This window comes from Dermacentor albipictus, chromosome 3 (assembly GCF_038994185.2).
Source record: "Dermacentor albipictus isolate Rhodes 1998 colony chromosome 3, USDA_Dalb.pri_finalv2, whole genome shotgun sequence".
NCBI classification, from domain to species: Eukaryota; Metazoa; Arthropoda; class Arachnida; order Ixodida; family Ixodidae; genus Dermacentor; species Dermacentor albipictus.
Genome location: NC_091823.1, coordinates 19801455 through 19828806, shown reverse-complemented (window position 1 = coordinate 19828806; position 27352 = coordinate 19801455). Strand labels below are relative to the sequence as shown.

The following is a 27352-nucleotide window of genomic DNA, read 5'->3' as shown; positions in this document are numbered from 1 at the left end:
ATCGCAATGTCCAATTGAATAATTAGTCTTACTACGCGAATTAACTATTTAATTAATTACTTTGCGCCAGATATTTCAATCTACGAATTATAGGGGCTGAATTCGCACGGTGTATCCACTTGGGACGATTTCTCTGGACGGCACCAGTTTCAATATATTAATTTTCAAGGTGGTCGACGAGATGCACTGGCGTTCCAGTTACTTTTCTTTAAGAAACCGCTGTTTTATGCATTGAAGCGACTCACGTCGGCGATCCTGGCAGGATAAATGAGAGTCGCAGTGTTCTCCGATCGGTACAGAACTGCCTTACGCATTCGATCATCGGCCGTGGCAACTGAGTTCCCGCGGAGGCGCTGTTCAAAAATAGTTGCCTACTTATATTTAAGTACACATTCAAGTCGCGAGGTGGAAAATTGTTCTGATATACGTTAAACTCCACGAAGCATTACGTTCATTAGGCGGGAATCTGAGCCAAAATTAGCAGATGCATTTTGTGGGGATACTTACGTATTGCACCATACGTGGGCGAAAACATATCCTTTAAATATTCGTGGTTCCAGCTTATCCTGAAACTGCTGCTTCGTTTACCAGGAAAATGATTTGGGCTGCTTATGAAGAGGTGAGTTGAAGGATTTAGCTGGATCTACTGCCATTGTGTTCATTGATAAGCAATATCCCTTAGAAATCCCACCATCCAGTTTACAAACGAGACTTAGTTTGGTATTGTGATACGTAATTGTTTTCTGTGTTGTAGCTATGAACAACGCTCCTTGAATTACAGAAATCATGATACGGAAATACGCTCACTGCAGCGCAAGAGACAAAGCTTCTTACATCAATTCATCAATTATCCTATTCCTTCAGATGCCACCTTGACACCACGTCTCTCATGAATAGACGTAGTCTCGAAGCCCATTACGTCTTAAAAACAATATGAGCATTCATTCCAAGAGTTCTGCGCAAACAAACGTCTTCTTTTTTTTTTTCGTGCTTGGGGCATCCATACCACTAAGATCGTCCCTGTTAGCACAGATCGTAAGGTTTAGCACTAGCTGGCTACGTTACGTTGCCAACGGCTTGTCAATGCCAGGTATAGCGTTAGTCCAAGGCCAGTCATTGAACCAGCTCTATCTTGGAAGAGAGCCCGAGCGGGAGACGAGGCGACGTAGGACAGGACATTTATCGACATTGTTTCGTAATTCTGCTAAAAAAAAATTGACCAACGATTACTATACTCCCTAGTGAGAAATTTCAGCGCAGCTCTATACGAATTTTCATTTTGCTACACACTTGCTGGCGCAGCAGTCTGTCTCGTGCGGCACGTTGCAAGCGGAGCGAAGTGTGGCGCGACTGCCTCGCTAATCGGGAGATTGCGAGAAGCAGCGCGTGGGGGACGCGTGGGCGCGATTCACAGCAGCCGCCGCAGACAGACCTCCGCTCATGGAGTGCTTTGTTTCCCTATGTGGTATCGATGGTGTTCGTCGGTGAACAGGTAAACAGACGACGCGCGCTAGTTTGTCGCCATCTCGTAGCCATCATCGCCTCTGAGCACATCTTGCGCGGCACTACGCTTTTCTTCTCACGCTTTCGCCATACCCTCCTCCTCCGCTTTCCTCCTAGCGCTCTCTTCGCTATCGCCGCCTTTCATCTCCCGCTGCGCTCCGCGTTCGCTCTTTCATTATTCGCTGCACTCATTCCCTCGGTTACGAGGGACGCCGACACTGACGCTCGCCGCAGAAACGGGCAAAAAAAAAAAAGCTGTGCTCTATAAGCTGCTCGAGAACGAAAGGCTAACAGCTGACTGACGCGCTGGCTTCAATGCGAATAGCGTTCTTTGAATACTAAAGTAACTTGGGGTCTGTGTATATATTTAACGTTTTACACAACTCTTCAATGAGAAAGAAGTGATTCAAAAATTTTAGCGTTGCTAGGCGGAATCGAACTCATGTCACACGGGTCCTGTAAGCCTTGCAGCCCAACGCTTCATCGCTGCGCCACGAATACCCACGGCGAGTGAGGGGTTCATTCTTATGTGTAAGCACGCACCGGGCACGCCGCGCGTCTCGGATGCGAGGCAAACTGAAAGGGATGTCCTGCGAACGTCGCGCAGCGTGTCCAGAGGAGAGCGCGAGAGATAAGCCCGGCTCATTCATGACGCGCTCTGGCAATGGTAATGCAAGCGGGTCTCTACAGTCATTGTCGGCAGTCACCATGAGATGGGTTCTGTTGAAATCTTTTATGCTATCTTAGAACCCTCGGCCACATGCACTGGTAAATCCAGAGTGAGCCCTTTGGCATTTTGACGCTGCAGGTATATGTTGTGTCCGTCCGTCCGTCCGTCCGTCCGTCCGTCCGTCCGTCCGTCCGTCCCTTCAGGGCCCAATCGAAAGCGTTACAGAATGAGATGACTTCGCTCATACATCACTAGAGTGAGAGCGATCGATATTCAGATGTCACGCTGTCAGACACGCGTCCACATTTCCAGAAATACAAAGAGCATCGCATCTAGTCACATACAGTAGGAATGTTGGAGTTGTTTTCGGCCTCGTAGCATGAACGCTCGACCCGGAGGCAGAAGAGTTAGGCGTGTTTCCACATCAGTTCGATCACGTGCGTTTGTTTTCAATCAGCTCGAGTGCGTGCAGCGCCTTTCGCCGGGATGTCCTCGCCACGTGGGTTTAGCCCTTGCTACGCGCGAGCGCTCCGTGCAAAAACAACACAGACAAGCAGAGATGGCTGATGGACGCGCTCTGTTCAAGACCTCGCGAGTAGACTTTGATTTTTCTTTTTTCTGGCTACGCTAAGTTTCTCTCACGCGTGACGTGGGTCTCGATCGAATCAAAACCACGAATGCACCCTGCAATTACGCTCTCGGTGCAGGGATATATAGCTTCCCGGGTTTTTCTGCGAGGCGGTCTCACGGATCAACAGCTACACGTTGACTTCAATAGTCGTCGAGCGAAGCAAGCAGATGCTTCGATGCGTTTCCAAAATAGACGACCACAGTTTCTCATGGCTATTCTTCGTAATAGCTCAACAGCTGTGACGTCGTGTACGGTCTCGTACGACGTAAATGCAATACCTATACATGTTGTGCCCAATTGTGCATAAGGGCCAAAGCACAAAAGGGCGCATGTGCTCTACCTACAGCAGCTAAATTGAAACACGTAATATTGTCTCCGTTCAGCGCTGAGAGAAGTGGTGCTGTTGACTTAATTACGCGAAGGCGTAGTGCAGCAACCACGCGAACAGCACTTTCCAGCGTATTTACGACGTTGTGTCGGCCTGAGTCGACGCGTCTCGGGTGATTCTATTTCACACCACGCTGCTGTTACTGCAGAACAACGTTGAGTGTTCGTAACATGACGCGTAGTCATTTGAGGCCCCGAAACGGACGCGCCAGCACTGGGCGACTCCATGCGCAAAATACGCCAGAAACAAAGTAAATATTTCTGCACCCTTAAGGATACTGTTTTGTCCTATGGCTAACATTCTCAAACGAAAGGCTGTCGATCCTTTTCTTTCTTTCGTTTTTTTTATGTGCACGACAGCGAGACTACACCTGTAATTCTGACCACCTGGTACGCACCGACATATATGATTCGAGAATATGACCACGATAGCTATTTGATTTATTTCAGGATATCTTCGTGCTGTATGTCGCAGTTACCAGCATGTTTGCTTACCGCAAAAATCCTCCAGAAAAGGAAACCTCGCTTGTCCCGACAGCAATCCGATCTACGCCCCTTAATGGTTAAGGTGTCGTCCATAGGAAAAAACCAGGCACCCTTAGGAATGCAAAAAGCTTTACCGTGCGCGTTGTGCGGCAGCCGCCCTCTTTAATATGCGGAAACGTGACACAGGCTTTGCGCACAGGCTGAGCAGTGGAACAGCTTTTGCAGTGTGCGCCAACTCGATCTGTTATTTTCCTTCCCAACATTGAATTGCTTTGCTTAAACGTAAAGAGGAATATTAAGTTGAGATGCATTACGAAATTAGTTCTGCAGTGATAAAGCGGCCTCATTACCATGTTAGTCACTATATCTCAGGCATTTCACCTTGGACGCTCAAATAGTTGCAGTTAACAAAAGTGCAATAACTGTTCTTGTGCCGAAGTGAGAGAGATGTAAAAGTGACGTTTTCATTTCTTTAGGTTTTCTTTTTGTAAATTTTGACCAGAACGTCAAGCCCCTAAATTATAGTTTCGCTCTGTACATTCACAATAGATATTTTATTTGTCTCTGCAAACAACATTGAATTTCACTCAAAACGGTTTAGTCGGTGCACATTTCACAAGTATTTGAATACGGAGCTTCCTGTCGACAACTGTAAAATACGAGTAAACCTTCTGCGTGTTACCGGCAGCATACAGAGCTCCGTTCGTGGTCTCGCCTTCCATCTTTTCGTGGTATCTTCTAGGAGAGCTTAGGGTTCTTGCATGGATGAGTGGTTTCGCTCACGAAAATTATTACCCTTGCTCCTCACAGCCAATACCCTTCCCATTTCATCTTTATGGCCAAGGCCTAAGGAAAGTTGTACCCAAGTTACAAATCCGTTAGTCAACGAACAGAGTAACCACCACATCTTTTCTGTGCAATGAGCAAAACGAGAACAAGGTGAAAGCAGCAGCCAACGTTTCGACAAGTGGACTTGTCGAAACGTTGGCTCCTGCTTTCACCTTGTTCTCGTTTTGCTCATCGTCAAGAAATCGTTCAGAGTGGTTCGCAGTGCGTTCTACGCGACAGTGACCGCCTTGTAAAACGCCCGATGGACGCAAGAACACAAAGACGCCTCCGCCGTCACCGCCCCCGAGTGCGACTGGAACGTGACTGTGCGGTGGCTCAAGAACGCCTCTCTCTGCGGGAAACTTTACACCGACTGGACTTAAGACCATTCACCGAGTCAAATATACTCGGACCGTGGCCACACCCGTCACTGGCACGAAAAGCAAATCGTGCATTAGTGCAATACTTGAAGTGCACCGGCTTAAGAGACCGTTTATAGTGTCCCGCCCACACGCACTCAGTGTGCTCACTTTCTCTCCTTTTCCTCTTTCTATTCCCCTTTCCCCCACCCCCACTGTAGGGTAGCAAACCGGATGCTGTTCTGGTTGACCTCCCTGCCTTTCCTGTCCTTGCTTTCTCCCTCTCTCTCTCTCTCTCGAATTTCCATCTCCCGCCTTCGCCGTGTTTACCCTGGACATCTTTTCTGTGTATTTTTGCGACGAGGTGGCATGTCCGGTTCCATTTAACTTATGAGTGGCTTTTCCTTCTTTCAGCGCAATGACACGTTTCACGAACTTCTAACGATGTATACAGGAGAGGGGGACATTTGCCGGATAAACCACTTGGACTCCATAAACGGAAAAAGGCAAGTCGAAAAACGGGTGGGCACTGCACCATTTTGCCTGCATGCTTGTCATTGCGTGACGATATTTCAGCTACCTTACCTGTTAATCCTTTGACGCAACGAAAGCTATTTTGTTCGAACCGAATAAAACTGAGTACAAATGCTTCAGGTGTGCACCTGCAAATTAGGGTGTGACTTGGTTTATTATTCCATTAAAACAGGCAACTCGGTATCTGGGAAGACGAGGTGTGCGACAAAGTTCGTGGATCGTGTGAGTACATCTTCGTTCCTTTACTTTTTAAATATTTTCACATCACCATTTACCTACCATTTTTCGTGTCAGCTACGATAACAAATTCTCCGTTACTAACGACTAAAGCATGTTTGTATAGGCGATGACAAAATATGAAGTGAGCATGGTTGCTAGTGGTAACCAAGCAATTGTTTCGAAGGCGCGGAGGTATATGCATTGACGTTCCCACATGTGCGACCCCTTGGGATGCTGTAGGTGTCAACTGCCTCTATTCAGAAGTGGGTGCGCAGTTGTTATACAAATTAACAAATCCATCGGCTTTCCTTTTTTCTTTACAGTTGGCAACGTGCGCCCTCCTCTATCGACGTCTTCGTCCGAGACTGTGTTCATTCCTGACTTAAAGCGGTAAGTCTCTTATCAATGCCGGGAACCTTTACTCCAGAGCGAGAACACCTGTCATACCATATAATACTCGCGTGGGATCAAACTCATGTCTGAGCGGATGACTTCACTCCGGCATCGATCCCATTGCATTATTTCTCCCAGATGCAGCATTCGGTTACATGTTTTTGTCAATTGTGTCGTCTCGTTGTGAAATATGTAGGTTGTTGTGGATGCCGAACAGATCGTAGCCCACTTCATCGAAGTCTCTCCTGGCTTAACTATAAGTTAGATGCGCATCATGACCCAAGTATAAATCACCAGCGAAGCGTATTAACCTCGATATCAAACCTCTGATGGCAGTAGTCGGTTAATAATGACGGCGGTGTATGTCAGTGAATACGTTTGAACAGCGAGTGATGAGAGATTCCGACTTTATAAAGATAGGTCTTGAGATGTTTGCTTGGCTGATGGTTTTGTCCTGCTACTCTAGCTGTATGGTGAAAAACACAATATACGCGCTACAAAACAAAACACGAGAAGCAAGGATTGTACATGCACCCACGACATGGTGGGGTGCACGGACGCGCATACATGAACTATTGCTATTCATAAAGTCCCACTAAAACCCGCACAGCTTTCAAGAATATCAGAAGCGCTTTCGTTGCGCGCGAGGTGCAGGCAAATTCAGTTGTCAGACTCACTGATGTGTTCTATGTGCAATGTTCCTGGGGACTTGCAACATGTCTCATGTGGCTGCAGTCGTTTGTCATCACTGAAGGACGCACCGCACTTGCAGCGCGACTTGGTCTCGAAGCTGCGGGGCTTTCTTGGCTCGTGGCGACAACAGTAAAAGTGAACAATGACAGTTACAATGAACAAATGAGCTTCTTATCGAGACCAAGAGTTTACATTGAGAGCATGCTATGTTTGCTTAGACTCCGTATTCGTCACTCGTGACGAGATTCCGGGCCACTTGAGTCAAGGAGGGACGGCTGCGGCCGCTTCTGGAGCGGTCAAGGAAAGTTGTACAAGAAAAAAAGAAGTTACGCGCGCTCCCGCACAACTTTTTCAGTGGAATACTCGTATGTTTATTTCGCATTTTTGGTTTTGCGATAATATTCGCAGCATGTACGAAATGCGCAAGCGCTCAAGCAAAATGAAAACGCAGCACAGCTGCGGCAGCCTGTTATCCATACAAGTGGAAACTGATGGGCTTTCTGAAAGGGCAAGGTTCCCGCAGAGACAGGCAATATATATTTCATAAAACTGGTGGGGATCGTGGAGCAGCTGGAGGGTACGCGTCAGTTGGGCCCGTATAAACGTGTGGCATTGCATGCGATAGGCTCAGTCACAAGCATATTAAAAGAAAAGAAGAACGGTTGTTTGAAGCATAAAACTGAATGCTGTACTGCAATGGCACGATGATGTAGTACAATAAAACAAGTGAGCTGTAGTCCTGAAAAAGTTTACGTTTCGTTTTCATTCATAGCAGGTATATCAGCCCTATTTCTGCTTCCGGCGTAATAAAACATTCCACTTTTCGTTTCGTAACAACCACTATACCAGCACTTCCAAATATATTTGGTTCGTCAGAGACATGGGTTGAGCTGTGTTAGTAAATTACCCTTCCACAATACCAAATACCTTGCCCATACCGGGTGAAGACACTTGGTGAGCCAGATGAGACGCAAGGACATAAGACGGGGGCCGACGCCACCTTGAAATTCCCGCATCAGCTCACCATGACGTCATGGACTTTGACGCCGTGTGCTTGGGCCTAGTTGAATTTTCATCGCTAAAGATGCACTACATTGTATTCCAAGAGATCCGCAGACTGCACTTATGAAGTTTCAAGCACTTTTACTAAACCACAACGGCCAAAATGCGAAAAAATACACGAAATTCAAAAATGAAACTTTGGTTGGCATTTGTTGTTCTTACAATAAACCTATTACCGCGAGATTAACTAAAGTAGAATTCTTCGGGAATACTTTACCAATCTAAACTGATTCAGCGTTTCTCTTTATATATAGTGCCCATTCAAAAAGTATTCATTGCAGTGAAGACGCAAACAACGGCGTGTATTCATGTGCAGACAAACGGGGAGCTAAGTCTTAAAAAGCGAAAGCTGAGCTCTTAAACTAGATACATAGTTAAGGTAAAACCGGTTTTCGGCAGATACGTTTTGACCGAAGCACATATTTCGCACCACAGTGGGATGATCTACATACCCCTTCATGTTTGGTCGAATAGGCTCTGCATATGTCGAGCTGAAGAAAAGGATTTTCGCAGTAGCGTATAGGCTGCGACTGTGTGTTCCCTGAGCACTAATGGCCTGTAGAGAGACGCAGATTTCAGTGCAGACGTCACACTTCTTTTAAGCCCTTCTCTTTGGTAGTCCAACCGAAAATTTCATAAGGATCTAGTAACATTCACCGGTATCTGTTTCCTTGTGCCTTAATGCTGCGTTCAAGTGAACAGCAATATCTTTACATGGCTCACCGGCTTAATCATTCTACGCTCACTCCCGCTTAGTCACCGGAGGCACCCGCTCGCTCGATCACGCAGGGCTTTCGAACTTCACCACGTAGCCGACTCCAAGGTCGGTGGTCTGGGCACGCGGCGGTTCGCCGTCACGTCGGACGTCTTCAACCGGAGGTTGCCCGAGAACGCCTGCTACAACGCTGCCCGCAAGGACTTGCCTTCGGGACTCGCCGACCTCGGTCCCTTGCAGGACGGTGAGCGGAAACGGTTCACACACCCTTACATGAATTCAAACTCAAGCAAGTCATGATATAAGTTTGAACGCATGCGCATGTTTCCGCGCTTGCGATGGACAGTTGTGATCGATTGTGGTCAAACAAGGGATGTTTCAGGCCTACCCCTATTGATTACTTACCTCCGTATTCTAAAACGCACCCTCCACTAAACGCTCCACCTCGACTCGAAAAAGTAGATAGCAGCGCCGCTTCTCAACATAAGTGGTCGCTGCACTTTATGATCTTCCGCGGCAATTCTTGAAAAGTGTAGCGTCTTCATCAGTCAAGGGGCGGCGCTGTGCTCAGCTCGGTGGATTGGACGAATAGCTTCGAGTCGAGGATTGTTTGAGAATACGGGAGTTAGATCGTCTTCCTGTGAATCTGTGTTGTTTGGAGTTGTTGCAGGGGTGTATTTCATTCTCAGATTCGCAGCAGCAACCGCATCGTGCGCCCGCGGATATGAAAGCGTTCCAAAGGTCCAGTGCTTTGCGTCTCGGCCTGCAGATTCATTTGCGTTGCGAGTACGCACACCTTGACGGAAATAGAGCGCTCGTATCGACAGCTCCACGTTCTGAATGTAGAGCCGAAACCACATAACCGTCGACAGAATATTTTATGGAAGCACAGGGACACCCTCATAATTAATAACACACTTGCGGCTGTGGCGTTGCGATGCCGATCTCGAGGACGCGGCTTCGATCACAGCCGCGGCGAAATGCATGAACGCTCATGCACTTATGTTAAGTGCACCTTGAAGAACCGCAGCTGGTAAAAAATTAATGCGGTGTCCTCCACTACGCCATGCCTCATAATCGTATTGTGGTTCCGGCGCATAAAAGACAGAAAGAGATGGGTTGTCCTATCTCTACAAAGATTCGACAGAATAGTCAACAAGCTGAAATACATAGACAACGGGCGCATTAGCGGAGCCGCAGCGTTGTCGTCGTGGTTGTCTCAATCATGCCTGAGGCACAACCATAAAGATGATCCATTTCCGTTTGCCACCCCTTGCAGGAGTGCCGGTCGTCATGTCGTTGCCTCACTTCCTCTACGGGAGCTCTTCCCTCTACAAGGGCGTCGATGGATTGTATCCCGACGAGGAGCAGCACCTGTTCTACATCGACAGTGAACCGGTAACTCTCTCTATCCGGTCTCGCTTGTTTCAATATGTAAAGGTGTTAACGTACACGGCAGCAGTAAACGTAGAAAATGAAATGATGCTGATAATTTAGAAGCAGTTAGCGAAATGCACGATGAATAATAAGATTCAGGGTGGAAGCACACCTTTGACCTGCGGTGTGACTTTGATGGAGGTCGGATATCCTCGTTTGGCGATTCTCCTGGCATGTTTATCCGATCCTATGTGGAAGGCCATGTCAGTGACCTTAAACATAAGTTTAATGTGCGATCTTACTCTATTAAGACAACAGTGACGGCATGTACTTTTTTCATTTGATTTAATAGGGAAGTTTGCTATGCGGACAATTATTATTCCATCCTCTTTAGTTAACATGGCTGCTGGCTTTTTTCCACACAGCAATTTGTTTGTTATTATGTATTTGCAAAACATCTCGCCAACTCACCCTGTACTATACTATTTCATCCTTGTTTAGACTACGGGAGCGTCGATTTCTGGCAGAGTTCGACTGCAGCTCAACGTATTAATAAAGGACATTCCAGGCTTCTGGTGAGACCTCCTTCTTGCTCAACTGTGTTCGCTGTACCCATCCAGACATTATCGCAATAGATCGGGAAGCGAAACGAAGAAACGCGATGGTGTTACTATTACGCGGGTACTCTTCTTAACTTGCAGTTCGCATGCTCGTGTAGTGGAGTAAATGGGCTGACTTTTCTGGCGATCTACTTGATCATTTTTGTCTCAATAACGTATAGCTTTAAAGAGTGGACATCAACGCTTCGTGTATTGTGTATGCATGTAGACATTGATTACATTTCCCCGCTAATCACATGGAAGAAATGCGAACATGCGTCAAGTTAATAGCTTCTTTTTTTATAGTGCTAGCATTATTGGGGTACTTCACGCACTTTCCGGGGGCCCTCTATCTATCCATGTTTGTATCTAACCGTTTTCTCGCCTACCGTGGTCACTGGGTAGTCCGTGGTCGAATGGGTAGCGCATCAGGCGGAAACAGGGAAAACAGGGTTCGAAGCCAACCATCGGCCCAGCTTGGGTCACTGCAGTATGGGGCAATGTATACATGCGTGCCACTCTTCAACAAACCTATTTCACGCCGAAATGGGCCCCTGTAGATGCGGGACTATAGGTAGATACCGACTTGGAGAACGTCTGTGCTAGTCTCCAATGGACCTCTTTGATGCGAACTTGGGTGACTGTGTATGTGCTAGTAGGTGTGTGCCGCTCTTAAATGAACCTCTTTGACGCCAGTTTGGGTCGGTAGATATATGTGCCACTGATAATTTGCCCTAAATTTCTCCGACTCTTTGCGGAATCGAGCCCACGTCACAAGCGGTCTTCACAGACCGTGAGAAGGAACAAGAATGGTGGCGGCAAATGCTACACAGTGAATCACTCTCTGACCAATTACGGGTAGTCCAGAAGGCCCGCTATGTGGCTGAAGGGCTCGGCCTGACAGTCCCAACGTGGGAGCGGCCCGCGTCAACGTACGGTTGACCTTCAGGACCCAATAAAGTTATCCTTACCTTACCTTACAAGGGTTCATGAAGGACAGCAACCCGATGCTTTAGCAAGGCTGTGCCACAAATGCACTAGGTATGTGCCACTTTTCAATGAACGCCTTTCGCGCCAACTCTTAAATGTTGCTCTTAAATGAACCTCTCGCCAACTTGGGTCACTGAGTATGTGCCACTGAGTGTGCGGCAAGCGATGGAACAATTCTCTGCATTCGCAGGCACCGGCGCATCACTATTCTCGGAGGCCACGCACCGATTTCGCCGCAGTGCCGCTAGACGGCGCAGCGAGTTCAGAAAGAAGCGCGACAGAGGAGCCCGGTTGCCGCATGTCGCGTTTCGCAGCATTCGCACGCACCGGCGCGCCACGCATTTCCGAAGCCACGTGCTTGCTACGCGGTTGCTGCCACAAATGGCGCCGAGTGTTCTTAGAGAAACGCGAAAGGGAAGTCCCGCTGCAGTGCGCGCCTCATACATAACTCGTTTCGATGGTGGCAATACGTTGTGTCCCTATCTTGACAATGCTAACGCATTACCGTCGACAGTCGTCGTGAGATGAGATCTGTCGCATTTTTTTATTATTATTGGAGTGGCCTTGGTTTCCAGACGGCCGGCGCCGGACTGTTTGCCTAAATATATGAACGCTTCATGCGCGAAAGTATTGGTGGATCTCTCGTTGATCACGGCGGGCGTAAAGCATTGCTAGCACACTTAAGTGCATGATTTTTATAGCTCTCTGCAATAAGACAGGAGCACGTGAAAGGGCTTAGAAAGGTTCCCAGTTCGCCCCATAGAACGTAACTTACATTCTTGCACCATGCACTTCACAGTAGTAAATCTCGCTAATCCACGTTTCCACGTTTCTGCACGCATATATCTGCATATATCCACGTTTCTGCACTCGTTTCGCAGTGGTGCGTCGCAGTTTTTTTATCACAGTAGGTTCAATAGCCTGCGAAACTGCAATTATTTGTTAAGGACTACTTTTACACTCGTATGCTACTGCTGGAAAACGGTTTCGCCGTACTGGACGCAAGATCAAGCGCCAACACTGATATATAGAGTGGCAGTCAACAAGGTTGCCTAATTTGCAACTGTCTATGCTGCCAAATCTTCGCAAGCAAATTTTAGCGAATTGTGCAATTACACTGCTAAGTTAATGAACGCGTTTAGATTATAACCAAGAGCTAACAGCGTGACGCTGAAGTCTTAGCCTGCACCTGGATATGAGGAGCAGCTCTTCCAGTGTTTTATTCAAGCAAAAGTTACAACATAGAGCCGCTTCCTTTCTCTCCTTTTCTTTTTATTTCAAGGTCTTCCTCTGAACTGGGCTACACGGTCCTTCCGCTGTTTTGGCAAGAAGTGGTGAGTACATGTAAAGAAATGTACTGTTACCAACAAAGCTCATTGCATATTGGTCTGAGGCAGCGTGCGCACATGACGCCAAAAGTAACAATGTGTTTTTCGAGTAAAACAAGGAAAAATATTGGCCATTGCTCTCTCAGGCCACCATTAAATGCAGTCGTGACCGAGGCCTATATTTGTCATATAAGCGCAATTCTATGGCTTGTAGAGTTCCACAGGAGTGGAGAGAATGTATCTGGGTGTAAAAGAAAGAGAAGACGGCAGCTGGAATTTATTTATTTATTTATTTATTTATTTATCATAAATCCCACATTCGCTCAAAGAGCACTACAGTGGTGGTGGGGGTGGTGTGGGGATAATACAAATGTAACCCCATAATAAATAAGGTTACATAACAAAAAGAACACTGTGCCAATAATGCAGTGCAGGCAGCATAACTCTCTACAAAGGAATGTACATATATAAATACACATACATGTTCATGCATTAATGTATATACACATATACGCACATGTACACTCTCATACATATATACTGCTGGCGGGCAAACGCTAAAGAAAGTAACATCAGAACACACGAACTGATCACATGCCAAGCAGTTCATAGAAAAATGCTCAATTTGACGTTTTAGAAACGGTGTCCTCAGTCGGAGCATTCCATTGATTAAAAAATGGCTGTGGCTTAGGTAAGGTTAAGCCCAGGATGCGAAGCATACTAGCCTTTATTTTAGTTGTTGAACCACTGTTTAGCCTGGTGAACTGCTGTTGCTTGGCTATATTTGGTTCGGCTAGACGAAGAAACAACTCATGCATTACTTCTTCGCCTTCAAGAGTGGAACGCGACAGCGTTCCCGTCGACCCGCCAAGGGGTGTAAGACAATGGGCTACAGGGCAGCGACTACGCGCCCCGCATTGGACGCGGTGAGCGGCGAGCAAAGCAGCGTTCGGCGCGGCAACGAAATGTGCGCCTGAGCAAGAGACGCACGCCTTAGAAACAGCGCGTTTCTAAGGCAACACCGCATTCACTAGAGGCGCTTTTGTACCGCTTTGAAGCGTTGTACTCGTGGCTCAGTGGTAGCGTCTCCGTCCCACACTCCGGAGACCCTGGTTCGATTCCCACCCAGCCCGTCTTGCAAGAGTTGAGCCAAAGCCACTTCTCCTCTGTCGTGACGTCACGGTGTCACGTGATTTCATGGTCACCGCCGCGCCTGAGGAGCTGGGTTGAGCCCTCGTAATATGCTTCGCATAAAAGAAAAGAATACTTACACAAGTTTTTTCTTGCCTTCACTGGCTTTACTTTTAATATATGTTTACGTCGATGGCATATGTAATCCAGGTTAAGCATGTATTTTCATTTTTTTTTAATGCCAGTATTGTTGTAAAAGATCTTATGAAAAAATTTGAGACGCAAGCAACGCCGGCGTTAACCTAACGTCGAAAGCGCTGTAGGCGCCATTTCATTTCTGTGACGCCACTATAGACCTGCGATAGCTCCAAGTGATAAAGCGCGCCGCTCGATTTTGTACGCGCTGTAGGGTATGTTTAAGGTTGTTCTGATAAGGGTCCCATATCGTACATGCGTATACTCAAGAATAGGCCTTACGTATATGGTGTATGATAACTCCTTGGTTGCCGGAAGACAGGGGTGAAAGTTTCGAGCCAAGAATGTTAGTGTGTTATTCGCTTTCGCGGCAATCTGGGCACTGTGATCCTGCCAAGTGAGATCGCTTGAGAAGTGAATGCCGATGTATTTGCCCACTTTTACAATCGATATGGTCGAGTTATTTAGCCTGTAAGAATGGGAGACGCCAGTTTTCTTACTAGAAAAGCACACGTAACTGCATTTTGATTCATTTAGTGCCATGAACCAAGTGGCGCATTAGTTCTAAATTTAATTAAGGTCGTCTCGAAGGAAGTCTGCTGTCACTTGGATTGCTTATCGAGTGGTAAACGACGCAGTCATCTGCGTACAATTGTAAGTTCGACTGTATGTTTTTCGCAGTATCGTTAACAAAAATAAGAAGTAATAACGGGCCCAAAACCGCGGACCCTTGCGGCACTCCGGGCGTAACTGGAACAGATGATGAGCAACATCTATTTACTACTGTTATCTGTCTGCGATTTACGAAGTAGTTAATTAATTAGTTCATTAGGTCGGCGAGAATCTTTAAATGCTCAAGCCTGTGCATTATACAGGGCTAGCATAAATGATTCATTCTTTTTGAAAAGGCTGTATTTTCAAAAGTATTGCACGTACACACATGAAGAACGTATCAAGAGAATCACCAACTCGCCAAGTTTATACACCCTCTTCAAATGTTCAATGTGTGCCCCTTTGGTGGCACGACACACGTCCAGACGATAATCGAGCTCATTCCACACATTTTGTAACATATAGTCCTGTCAATTGTCTGCGCTGCAGCACTGATGCGTTTTTTTTGAGCCCGACTAAGGACTGCGGTAGTGGGGATGCGTTAAGGACCTTGTTTACGCACCCCGACTACCGCAATTCTTAGTCGAGCTAAAAAAACGCATCACAAATTTCCATTCGTACGGCGTGATTCCCTCATATAATGACGTCATATACATTACGAGAAGATGGCTAAGAGAGCTGGCGCATTCTTTCTTTCAGCACGCGAGTGGGTATGCCGTCAGGACTTGTCGCTTTGTTTGTGTTACCAATTACCAAAATCAAACGCGGCTGGATTATATTTGGCATTAAGAGGAAGCTTTAGCGCGGCCCCGAGCTCCTCTATTCTAGTGCATGTAAAACGAAGAATTGCTTTTCTGAGATAACCCTAGCTTGGCCGATTTTAGTGAAGTTGGTTGCAGTTGATAGAGAAACTTAAAGTATAGTGACTGTTGTAAGCGGAATTTTTATTAAGTAGTTGAATTTTTTAGCGAACTTCCAAAAATTGAGTATGAAAAGAAATTGAAATATGAAGTTTACGAATTTGTAGCTCTGCACCAAGAACAGATAACCCAGTTCCGTAAATTGCATCCGTCAGAATATCCAAAGCGGACAAATTTGATATATATATATATATATATCTTACGTGGATTGATCACAATGTTTAGAAAGGTTTTGCAAAATAACTACTCACGTATTATTGGTGTACTTGAAAGCCATGTATAATACTACAAATATGTCCGTTTTATACGTACTATTACATGCAATATACAGAATTGCGATATTGTTCTGCATTGATGAGTTATAGTTGTAAACTTGATAGTTACGTTTTTTGAAAAATGTGCAGTTTTCAACAATACTCATAATGACATCTCAAATCAAGAGTTTGCTGCCGAGAGTCACTAAATTTTAGCTTTTTCGCTGGAACGCAGCAAACCACATCAAATTTGATGTGGTTTGCTGTATTGATTGGTTTGCTGCATAATGGGATCGAGCATGCCATTTCAATCCTGGCCGCGGCGGCCGCATTACGATGGAAGCGAAATGCAAAAACGCCCGTGTACTTAGATTTAGGTGCCCGTTAAAGAACCTTAAGTGGTCAAAATTATTTCGGAGCCTCTCTCTTACGGCAACACTCATAATGCTATTGTGGTCTTGGCACATAAAATTCGAGATTTTCCTCATTTCAGCACATAATGGGCTCAATTTAGGGGAAACGCAGCCGAAAACGGCAGATCATTAGTTGAAGCAATGGAATTGCTGCCTTAATGAGTTCTTTGGCCACTGCAGGAGCAATTCGAGATATCTGGGAATACGTGGCCTTCGTCGTACACAGGACACTTAAAATAGAAATATGTTGTTGTTGTTGTTTATGATGATTGTGGTATTGGGGTGGTGACGATGACGATTTCTGTAAAGTGGCTCAATGACTTCTGAGACCACTACACGATGAGTGACGCTCTGTTGCGTAGGTCGCTGAAGCACAGGAGCACACCTTGACCAGAATACGAGTAGCGGTGCTGGCTCCGATACTGGTTCGATGTACCGCCATATTTCTTCTGGTGGCCTCCGTCATCCTGCTGTTGGTCTCCTTCATCTCCTTGCTAAGGCGAGTACAAATGTTACGTTTCGAAAGCGCCGAAAACAGTGTCATGCGTTCCCTGAAAGGCTCGAGCGACAGAAAATCACTTGATGGGACACGAAAGTCAACTTCTAGTTAAATGAGACTAACGATAGGTTGCTCTGGTTAGAACTTCTTCACTGTATTTGGCAGAGTCCGGCCTTCGTCAGGAGATACCTGACTGCCGTTGCCAATACCTGGTATCTCCTGGCGAAGGCCGGCCCCTGGCCGAAACGTCGGAAGTAAATAAACGTTTCGCACGTTCTTCCGTTCATTTCGAATGCCTATAAAGCATTATATCCGCAGGAACATTCACTTGATACGTATTCCCCTATTTCGCTTTCATTTTACCGCAGGAAGAGCCTACAACATTTTTCAAGTGGAGTTTCTCAGTTAAAATTGTTATAATAAGACAAAAAACTGGGCGTGTTGGTATATTGGTTGATGGTTAATAACAGCGCACTGAAAACTGAAGAAGGCGTAGATGTCTGTGTTGTGTACTATGCCTTCCCTCGTCTTCGTTTTCAGTGCGCTGTTATTAGCTATGATACAGTTGCTATGTTGAATGTTGCCTATTGAATCATACGCAAATATATATACTTGACCAGTCGTCGGCGCAGTCTGTGACGTCGGGGATTCGAAGGTGGCATCGGTCCGCTTTTTCTGCATTTTTTTTTCGTTTTCCTCGGGTAAATGTTGACCTTCTTGCCACTTCTGAAGTGAGACGTGCTATCTGGCATTTCCAGATATTTTTCTTTATGGTTGTTTAAGATGCGACGTTACACTCATCAAAACCCAGTTGCCCTTCTCGTGTGACCTTCGGTTGCTGTTGTGGCTTTGTAAGGCGACCTATTACGACACTCAGTGTACAGGTAATGCCATAGGTGCCGAAATTTTGTCGTTTCTTGGTAAGTGGTCCAGACGTAGAAAGTAAGCTCATTCACACCCCACAGGTCGTGGAGGAGGTTAGGCTCCCCGTGCACATGAAACTCAGTCCATAAATCGGTTGTCGACGGTAATGTGAGCAACCGGATGCGCCCTTTACCTGCTGTATGTAAGTGCGATGAACTCCCGGGATGGCTGAATGAGTTAAATTTCCGTTTTAGGGTCGAGGCTAAACAGCCATAGTATGTCGCAAACATATTAGAGTATGCCGTAGTGCATGCTGTACGGCATAATTCCTTACGTTTGAATAAAGTTATGCAGATATCTAGCCGACGTATAAATCACGACATAACGAAAAACTTAGGGCAGGATAAGTGAAGACAAATGATGTCAACAGCGCTGAAAATCTGCGTCGTTCCCCCAATTTATGAACGGCAGCCTTTTTTTTTTTGTTACGGTAGAAAGCGTCAAGTTCCTTCAGTTTTAGCGTTTTGTTATTTAAACAGTGTTTACGTTAGAAACTGCTAAGGGACACTAAAGGGAAAGGCGAGGAGGTCAACAAATTATTATGCAAGAGGCAAGAAAAGAACGGACACCTAACATATGATATAGTATCTATACATGCACGCAACTGTTTCTGCAATCGGTCGTGATTCCGCCATAATGACCCTGCAACTTATTACATATATACAGTACAGTGTATATGCACGGTGTTTCAACTAACTCGTACCAGGCCTTTAAAAAATACATTTGCGCGTTACGAGAATCGAACCAACTTAGGATTATTCACTGCAGCATCGATCATTCGTTCGTAGCTTGTTTGAGGGCACTAATGTCGCTGTGCGTGAGTGCCAAAACACGTGGTACTTTTTTTCAAATCTTCAGCGCTTTCTTCGCAGCCCGAAAAAATTAAGCCCACAGCAGCTATGATTACGTAAAGAAATTCGGATATTTCTAGGTAGGCCTTACAAATTTTGCAGTGGAGATGTTGCGCTTAAAGCAATACTATAGAAATTGGTTAATTATTGTTAATTACCTAAGTTTATAGTAAAAATACATTGAGTTGCTGAAGGTGACGGTGAACAATACTAAGTTGGTTTAATTCTCGTAACGCACACGTGGATTTCTAAAAGCTTGGCACGAGTTAACTGAAGCGCCCGATATATACTCCAAGAGTGCGATAACGCGCGATAACGCGCGATAACGTGCGTGCGCTTGTGCAGGTCCCGCCGAAGTCGACGGCGCGTCGTCTCGGAGCCATCCAAGGCTCCCAGGGACAAGGTGTCCATCTACCTCAACGGCGGCAGCTTCCTCGCCAGCCGGGACAACAACAACGGCCTCGTCAAGAACGGCGCTGTTCCAGTGGCGCTCGCTCAGGACGAGCCCGAGGCCGACGCCCTGCTCTTGCAATCCACCGCCGTCTAGCGCCTGCTATGTGCGCAGTGTGCGCGGCCACACGCATCGGCACCAGTGCGCTCAAACTCGATGAGCGTCTGCAAAACTGAAGTGTGCGTTTCTTGTGGCCTGTGACTGAATAGCATACGATGCTTTTCGTCACAAGCATCAGGCGCCCCAGCCGATGCGTCGTGCCTTCGTAAGAAAGGGGGTGGTGGGATGGAGCAGTGCAGCTCTTGGGCTCTATTGTCAACGCAGCGGATCATATACAGGGTCATAACCGGTCAGTGCAGGGACCATCGGCAGGGACAACGTGCAGTCCTGTAGGCCTTGCTCCAAGCGGTCATTGAGGGTCGCCGGTTCGACCCCTTGCCAGAGTGTGTGTGTTCTTAGCGCGTGTGATCATCGCACTCACGTGCCCGGTCTGCGCTGTGGTGCTGTGAAATTTCTCGCTTGTGCTAACTGTACAGCGAATACGGACACTAGCTACGATGTGAACAATCTCACTCTGCAGAGGGCGCCGTGTGTGTGCGCACTTCTAAGTGTGGGATGCGTGGACATTTGCGCGCTATGCGTGCTTGCGTGCCATCTCGCGAATCTTGTGTGTGCCGAAGTTAAGTGTTATAACTGGACGGCTAGTTCATCACTCGTTGATGTCTGGCTGTCAAAAGGAGTGTGGCTACCAAAAATTCACGGTCGGTAACAAATCAACAAAGGCGAAATTTCTGAAAGCGTTGAGTGATGTACTGTTTCTCGCCTCATATGTATATTGTAAGAGTCTGCTCCAAATATTGTGGTTGTAATGTAATTGTGCAGATGCATCGGATATTTCTATGCAATTAATATTTTTGCTAACTAAACGACTACTCTGAGTACCGGTGTTCTTCTCGCGCTTTTTAATAATGTGTTTTTCTATACTGTTGATGAAAACTTAGTTATCTGAGGTTTTCCTGTTACGTAAATCACATTACTGTCTGCCATTTCAGTCATATCGTTCGAACTTTGCCGCTGTGATGCTTCAAACTGTAAAGCAAGGACACTGCCTGACGGCTTGGATAATGCAGCAGACAGAAACATGCAGGTCTGATCGGCAACTGTTTGTGAACATAATTGTTCCCTTGTGGTCATGAAAACCACGATTTACCACCAATGATATCGTGCCTTGTGCTCCATCGTATTTCACTGAAACAAAGCGATCAAAGTTCCATTACTTCTACAGACCATTTGCGCTTATGGAAAGATGCAGCCTGAAATCTTGCTGTCCACGTGCGTTGACTGTTGCAGGAGCGTGAAGGCAACTGCCCTCGTCAGTAGTGCGTGCCAGCACCAATGTGCTACCGCTACGTTCGCCTGCAGTGAAACTGGAGTCGTGCTTCCCAACGAGGGCCACTTATCGAGGGCTCATAGTTCAAGAAACGGCATTCTCTGGCACCTAGAATGGTTACCATCGCATTTTTTAGCGATAGACTCACGGGCATGCATAAAAGCGCATTGCATTGAACATTGTGCGTTGTCTTGCGTCTTGTAGAGGCAGAACAGCTTTACACTGTGTCGCGGTTTACTCGACAGCACCATTTGTTGCATTTTTGTATTTTTGTGTTCGTGTAACACTAATAAACATATGGGCATTTTGAATGAATGTCTAAGTGGTTGGTAGTTATATTTCTTGAACCGAACGTTCGCCAAGGACAAGGCACTACGAGTGTCGCTGCTGTAACACTTAACACAAACAACTCACAGGAGTCTTCAGGTCTGAGTGGCGGAAATTGCAAAAGCCGCCACAGTCCGACGCCTGCTGAGGAAGACGCCCCCTAGAGAGATTCAGTAGAAGGGAACAGAAACTCTGAGGACTAGACTACGAGCGTCTCGTTGGAGCATATATTTTGGGGCAGTAAGGGTGAAGGTGCGAGTCAGAGGGAAGGGAAGTGTGAAAATGCCTCAGATGAAGGAATACGCTGAGCAAGGGCGTTCACTTTGGTAGTTAGAGCGGAACTGACCACGTACACTCGCGAGCAATATGAAAGGGAACAGCTAACTTTAAGAAAGGGAGAGAGAGACAGAGATGGAAGCGACGATAACTCGTGATGCGTGGGTTCAATCGTGGGAACTTGATACATAACTAGTTTTCCTGTTGAACATTGTCTCATTGAACATTTCTATGAAAGGCATGCATGTTAAACTATTGCGCGCGCGTTTGAAAAAGAAAAATGACGGTCTCTTACGATCTCTCTTACGAGGTCAACGGCGAAAGCCTACTCTTCTTCCTCTTATAATTCACCTTTTTCTCTTTGCTTCTGCTCTTTCTGTTCTTTCTTTCACTGTCATTACTGCTCACTACTAAGCATTCTTAGTGATATGTAATGAATTGTGGTCATTACAAGCCGTCGTTAGACATGTTGTTCATACTGTAGTCATTAGTAGTAAATACAAGTTATTTCAGTTATTATTAGTCATTACTGGTCATTACTGAGCATTTTTAATAATTTCTAATGAATTGTAGTCGGTACAAATTGTCATTAGACTTATGGGACATTTCCTAGTCATTACTAGTCACTACAAGTCATTTCAGCCAATATTAGTCATCACTGGTCATTACTAAAGATATTTAGTCAGTTACAATCAATCGTAGTCTTCACAAGTTGTGATTAGACATATTGGTCATTTCATAGTCATTACTAGTCATTACAAGTCATTTCATTCATTATTAGTCATTACTGATCACTAGTAAGCATTCTTAGTCATTTGTAATCAATTGTGTTCATTGCAAGCCGTCGTTAGACAGATTGGTCATTTCACAGTCATTAGTAGTCATTATTAGTCATTACTGCTCACTAGTAAGCATTTTTAGTCATGTGTAATCAATTGCGGTCATTACAAGCCGTCGTTGGACATATTCGTCATTTCGAAGTCATTATTAGTCATTGCAAGTCATTAGTAGTCATTTTTACTCATTATTAACCTCTAATAACCTCTATTATAACGTTATCATTCACTAACTGTCACTATCAATAATTTTTCATTCTTTAATCTGTCTCCCTATGGCGTGATGACACTTCGGCGGGCACTTCGGCGGTCAGGTCTGCTGTCACAAACTTCACCATGAGCCTAGAAAGGCTTTCGCCTTAAAATTCGTGTTCCCTTTCATATTACTGACGCGTATACCTACGCAAAGGATACTTTGTTGTTGATCTGGAATAGTGAAATCGCGCTTAGCTGACTCGTATGATTTTGGCGACTTGTAGTATGATGCTGACCGTGTTTGGCCTGCAGCTTAAGTAGCAGCTACCCAGGTGGTTGTATTGCACCTGAGTGTCGCTCGAATTTCACGGGTGTTAAGGCCCATGAAGGCGACTTGAGTGCCTGTGGGTCAACAATGCGTCCGTGTAGATCCAGCAGTAGCTAAGAGGCACACTGACCAATGGTCCTGGAGGTTACGTTTATGAATCCGTTGTTTTATTGATGTCCTCGTGGGAGGCAGCGTGCAACTCGTTGTTGTCGTTTTGCTAGCGAGATGTGAAATGAACGCATTTGTTTTGTTGTTTAACGTTCTATATGTCGACTTATTTCAAGAGCAAATAAAAGAAAATGAGAAATTCAGAACTGACGCTGGAGCGAGGCCAAGTAGATAGTTTGTTGCTCCTTCGGAAAAGATGTTAAGAGGTTGGCGCGGGCAAGCTCTGCTGATGTCAGTCCCTGCCGATCCAAGGTCAGTCTTATCTCACTTTTGTGCTTTGAGTGAAACGTTACTTTCGTTGACGAGACAGGGTGTGTAAAGGACAGTTACAGTGCACCTTCCCAACTTTAGTAATCATTTCGTCCTCGTACATCAAGTCGCAAAACAATAAAGATCCATATACGCGAAAAACAAAAGCTAATTGACAGAAGGAAAATATAGTCAACCTTGAATAACAGCATGCCTCTTACGATGGTCTGGGCAGTAGGTAACGTACGGTTCATATGTTTGGCCTTTGGCTCATGTGCGGGCCATGTTTTCTCGCGTGTCACATTTACCGCTGCCCGAGGCTATTTCCGTTAATGGTAACATTAGCTTTTTCGTGACAAGGAGAGTGGGAAGGGAGAAACAAATGTATTTCGGGATCGTATCTGAGCACACCTGTCGCAATTATATAGCAGAGCAGAAAATGTGCAGCTATTGTAAACGTATCTATCTCAGTGTAGACACCGAAGACAGTCACACATAAGGTCCAAACTTTTCAGTGCCACTGGACAGAGCAGCCTGCAAATAATAATAATAATAATAATAATAATAATCAAAAACATTTATTGGCCTCTGCAGCGGGGTGGGGCCCTCTGTCCAGGGCTCCAACGGCACAAGATGACAGCCTATGCTCTGTTTTTGAATCGCGCGGCGACCATGGCACTTACGTGCTCTGCATACCAGCAAGACGCGGTGTTCAAGAGCTGCCATCTGTTGACGAACGTGCTCGCGAAATATTTCTCGCACAAACTGCGTAAGGGTTACAACGCTTGACAGACTTGCCGTTAGGTGGCCTTACCAGTCCGCACAAACGTTGGTTTCAACTTGGACGCGTCTATTTTCATTACATATGTACTTCTAGCGTAGTTCCGAGTACGCCGTGCAAGCGCTTGCATGTGGCAGTGAAATATGCAATCAAAACGTAAAAAAATGTTCTCGCAGTGCGACGGACAAGTTTTCACTACGATAGCTGCAGCACACTTTAGCTGCAGCTCCTTTACTATGCAGAGCTGCACGCTTTTACATATCTTCTGACTTTCTATTATTATACTTTGCCGTAATCCCCCCCTCTCACCGACACAAAAAAAGCACAGTCGTGAGTTCGCACAGACCGTACTAGGCACATGAGCAGGTGACTGGCGCTGAATCAGTCACGCAACAATGCTTGTGCACCTGCTGTTTTCATCTTTCTTCCAGTAATTGTAATACATTGAACTAGGATGTTCCAGTTCACTGTAGTAGTTCCATGGCAGTAGTTATCGCACCTACTCCAGTCGGGCCGTATAGTACCAGATAAATAGACCTGAAGCCCAATATTGCAGAAGTGTACTTATAGGGTTTTATAAAAACACGAAGGAGAGTGAGGGGTGGGAGGGAATAGGACTTCACCCGAAATGTACTTTGAAGGCGTATACCAAAATCTGTACACCTAATCCCGGCGTCGAAGAAGAGCATGTTTCTGAAGCCATGTACTTTGATCTCGCTTTGTTTATTAAATTGAAACATGGAAAGTTTGGTTGCAGAAAGGGATGGCTATCCAGAAATCCTAGCCAGGAAGAAAAAAAGAGGATAAATATACTATTATATGCCCCCCTCACGCTATGCTTCTTCGTAGACCTGTGAGGTCTTTCTAAACAAAAATAAACACTGCCGAAAGAATATAACGAAATGTTAAACACTAACACAGCTAGCAAGTCCGTGGATCATGTAGATAAGAAAGAAAGAAAGAAAGAAAGAAAGAAAGAAAGAAAGAAAGAAAGAAAGAAAGAAAGAAAGAAAGAAAGGAAATTGTATATAAGACTATAGGAACAACACAAGCCCGAACGATCGTGGGAACATCGAGGGAATTAACGAATCATATGCAGATCTAACTCACATATGTTAGAATCTGTGAAGCGAAGCTTTAGCAATTAAGGCGGTTAATTATAAGCTTTAGAACTAACGGTGATGCGTACAACTTTGTTTACTTTCTTCCTATGGCTAGAATGATCGCATGGATTTTTTTCGTTTATCCATCACAAAGGTCACACCTTTATCGCCATGCAGTTTTTATGTTTATGCACTGCATCGTTCACAGGCTATGCCGAAACGCAAACTCCAATTCGGGTGGATGCATAGTGCGTGACGTATACGTATGGATGTCACAAGTACGAAGGTGATGTACGATGCTCGTTGTCGGAAGAATGGTGTATGATGGTGTATGCGCAGACAAGTACGACGCATATCAAGCACCACTGAGGGATTCTGTACCACTTGTGTCACAGTGAAACATAGATATTCAGGAGAATAGGCCAATTAGAACTGGCCCAAATTCTCACTGGCACATACAGAATGGCTAAAAAAAGTAAATCAAAGGATCCATAAACCATAATTAACCATTCTACAAACGAATTGATATGCTTCAGAGATTTCTGTGAGCCGACATGAAGTGTTCAGGTTTTATGTAGGAATCGTGGTGGGACATATATCCATTGTGGAGGATTGGACAAGAACGAACACACACACATGCTTAAGTGGCTAAATTAAGGAAAATGAAGCAAATACAAAAATCCGTTAAATATATTTCAGCATTCCATTAGCAGAACCGTGTGCTTTACAGATGCCTGTGACCCGACATTATATGTTCAGGGTTTATATAGGAAGTTAATATAATAATTAATATTATCATTATCTGCATACTTTGATAGTACAATAGGGATGTATACGCCACTTCGCTGGTGGTTTCACGTGGCCTTCGTGTATATATCCGTGAAACTATGCGCCGAGATAGCGACCGACCCAACAGTACCCAGCACACAACAGCCGGGCAGTCACGCGAAAACGGAGAAAGTAGGCAACAAAAACTTCGCTTTAAAATGCTTCTTAACTACTATTCCCAAGAAGTGTATCAATTAACTGTCAACGAGAAAATCCCATGGAGACTTACGCTAATCTGTTGCTTGGGCCACGAGCAAGGAATTTTTCGTACAGACACGACTGCCGGAAATGTCTCGGTCCTGGGCATGTTGCGAGAGTTCCTTGACGACCTTTGCACCACCTGCACTGCCTGTTTTACGCAATCAAATTAAATCTTTATTTTTGATTTCGCGGGTATACATGTCCAGTGGCACAAAGAAAAAGCCGAACAGAAGCGGCTTGACTGGGCGTGTGCTCCTATACCACAGCTGCACATTCGATAAAAGAAGAAAGCGTGTCATATAATACAATATTAAAGTCGCGAAATAGTTTTCTCAGTCATTTCGCAACACGTTAATTTGATGGTGACTACGGCACGACACGGTGCGGCAAATTAAGTGATCGCAGTCGCGACGACGGAGACAGGCCAGCAGGTGCCGTCCTCATGAAAGAATGGGCAAATGCATGGTATTAGGTTTCTCTTTAAAATATTGAGTGTGTCTCAAGCTGCAGTTAACGCGTGGCCCTCCACGACGAGCTGTTTCCCAATCCCTGCGGCCTGAACGCCGTGGTATGCGTGGTGCAAGAAGTCTCAAGGTGCTGCTAGTAGAGCGTCGCAGGCCCCACCGCCAGAAAGCCTCCCAACATTTAAAAAAATGAAGAAGAAAGGAGCTAGGGGAGCCAGCGGCTGCTGCAAATCATGAACGGGACCGCTGGTTCGCGCATCTCCGGATCACGCCACGCGGACCGGGCGGGGACGCACGCCAGAGCATCGCGCGCGAAAGGCACGCGGTGGAGAGGGGGAACTTTTAACAGATGGGAGGGTGGCGAGGGAGAGCAGAGGGGTGGTTGGAAGCTGTTGGAGCGCGCTTTCGAACTGCCGTTTGTGTGCCCCGCCGGCGTCGTTTCTTTTGTCTGCACCACCGCGGGACCGCTCGACAATCGTTCGAATCCCACGGACGAGCAGGGAAGCAGGCCCTCGGCACGGAAGCGGAAAGGACGGACTGTCCTGCTCGTTGCCGTCACAGCCACTGTGTACGGTGCTACCGCCAGACTTCGAAGCCGGCCGGCCGGTGGTCCCGAAAACTGTTGCCGAAAGCCGTGTTACCGGCGCGAGTGCGTGTGGCCCGACTGCGCGAAAGGTAGCTCTGTTCGTATGAACGGGACGAAGCAATTGCCGCGCAGGCTGTAGGAGCCTCGACAGCAAGCGCACTTGTGGCCCCGCCGACCGGGTTCAACGTGCCCTGCCATCCGTCGTCGTGAACTGACCGTCGTTCGGCGACGTGGGAAAGCGCACGCTGTTGACCAACGGATCACCCGCAAAGGTAGGCGTTTATTGGATGAATGTATGTGCGGAAAGCATCACTCCATTCAGCGGCGCTGCTGGAAAGCTGAACAGAGAGAGAGAGAAAAGGCGACGCTTGACAGCAGCTGATGAACTGAACGCGTGGTGCTTTTTTTCCGTGCTGTTTGATCGTCCGTGCAGCTGCCTTTGCGGTGAATCTCCAGCACAGCAACGACGATCTGATACTGCTGAATGTTTAACTGTCGTGGCAATATGATATTTAATAAGTTCGCTATACAGACGGGCAAAAAAATCGCACCGTGAACAACTTGCGGCACCAACAATACGACATGAGCATCTCGGG

At 46.0% G+C, this 27352-nt stretch overlaps 2 protein-coding genes across 4 annotated transcripts in view; both read left to right on the top strand.

Annotated features, from left to right (window-relative positions):
- The window catches only part of LOC139057285 (scavenger receptor class B member 1-like), a 110403-nt gene extending 89674 nt beyond the window's left edge, over window positions 1-20729 (top strand). For all 3 annotated transcript variants that reach the window (XM_070535207.1, XM_070535206.1, XM_070535205.1), the window contains 9 exons: window positions 5279-5370; window positions 5571-5620; window positions 5941-6007; window positions 8555-8724; window positions 9760-9878; window positions 10359-10432; window positions 12729-12780; window positions 16662-16798; window positions 18919-20729. In XM_070535207.1, coding sequence (XP_070391308.1) covers window positions 5279-5370; window positions 5571-5620; window positions 5941-6007; window positions 8555-8724; window positions 9760-9878; window positions 10359-10432; window positions 12729-12780; window positions 16662-16798; window positions 18919-19120 — 963 coding nt within the window. In that variant the 3' untranslated portion in view covers window positions 19121-20729. The remainder of the gene's footprint in view (window positions 1-5278; window positions 5371-5570; window positions 5621-5940; window positions 6008-8554; window positions 8725-9759; window positions 9879-10358; window positions 10433-12728; window positions 12781-16661; window positions 16799-18918) is intronic.
- Window positions 20730-26547: 5818 nt separating this feature from the next.
- LOC139057284 (scavenger receptor class B member 1-like) overlaps window positions 26548-27352 on the top strand; it is a 93868-nt gene continuing 93063 nt past the window's right edge. Inside the window, exon 1 of the mRNA XM_070535202.1 lies at window positions 26548-27028. The gene's annotated coding sequence lies outside the window, so the exon portion shown is untranslated. The remainder of the gene's footprint in view (window positions 27029-27352) is intronic.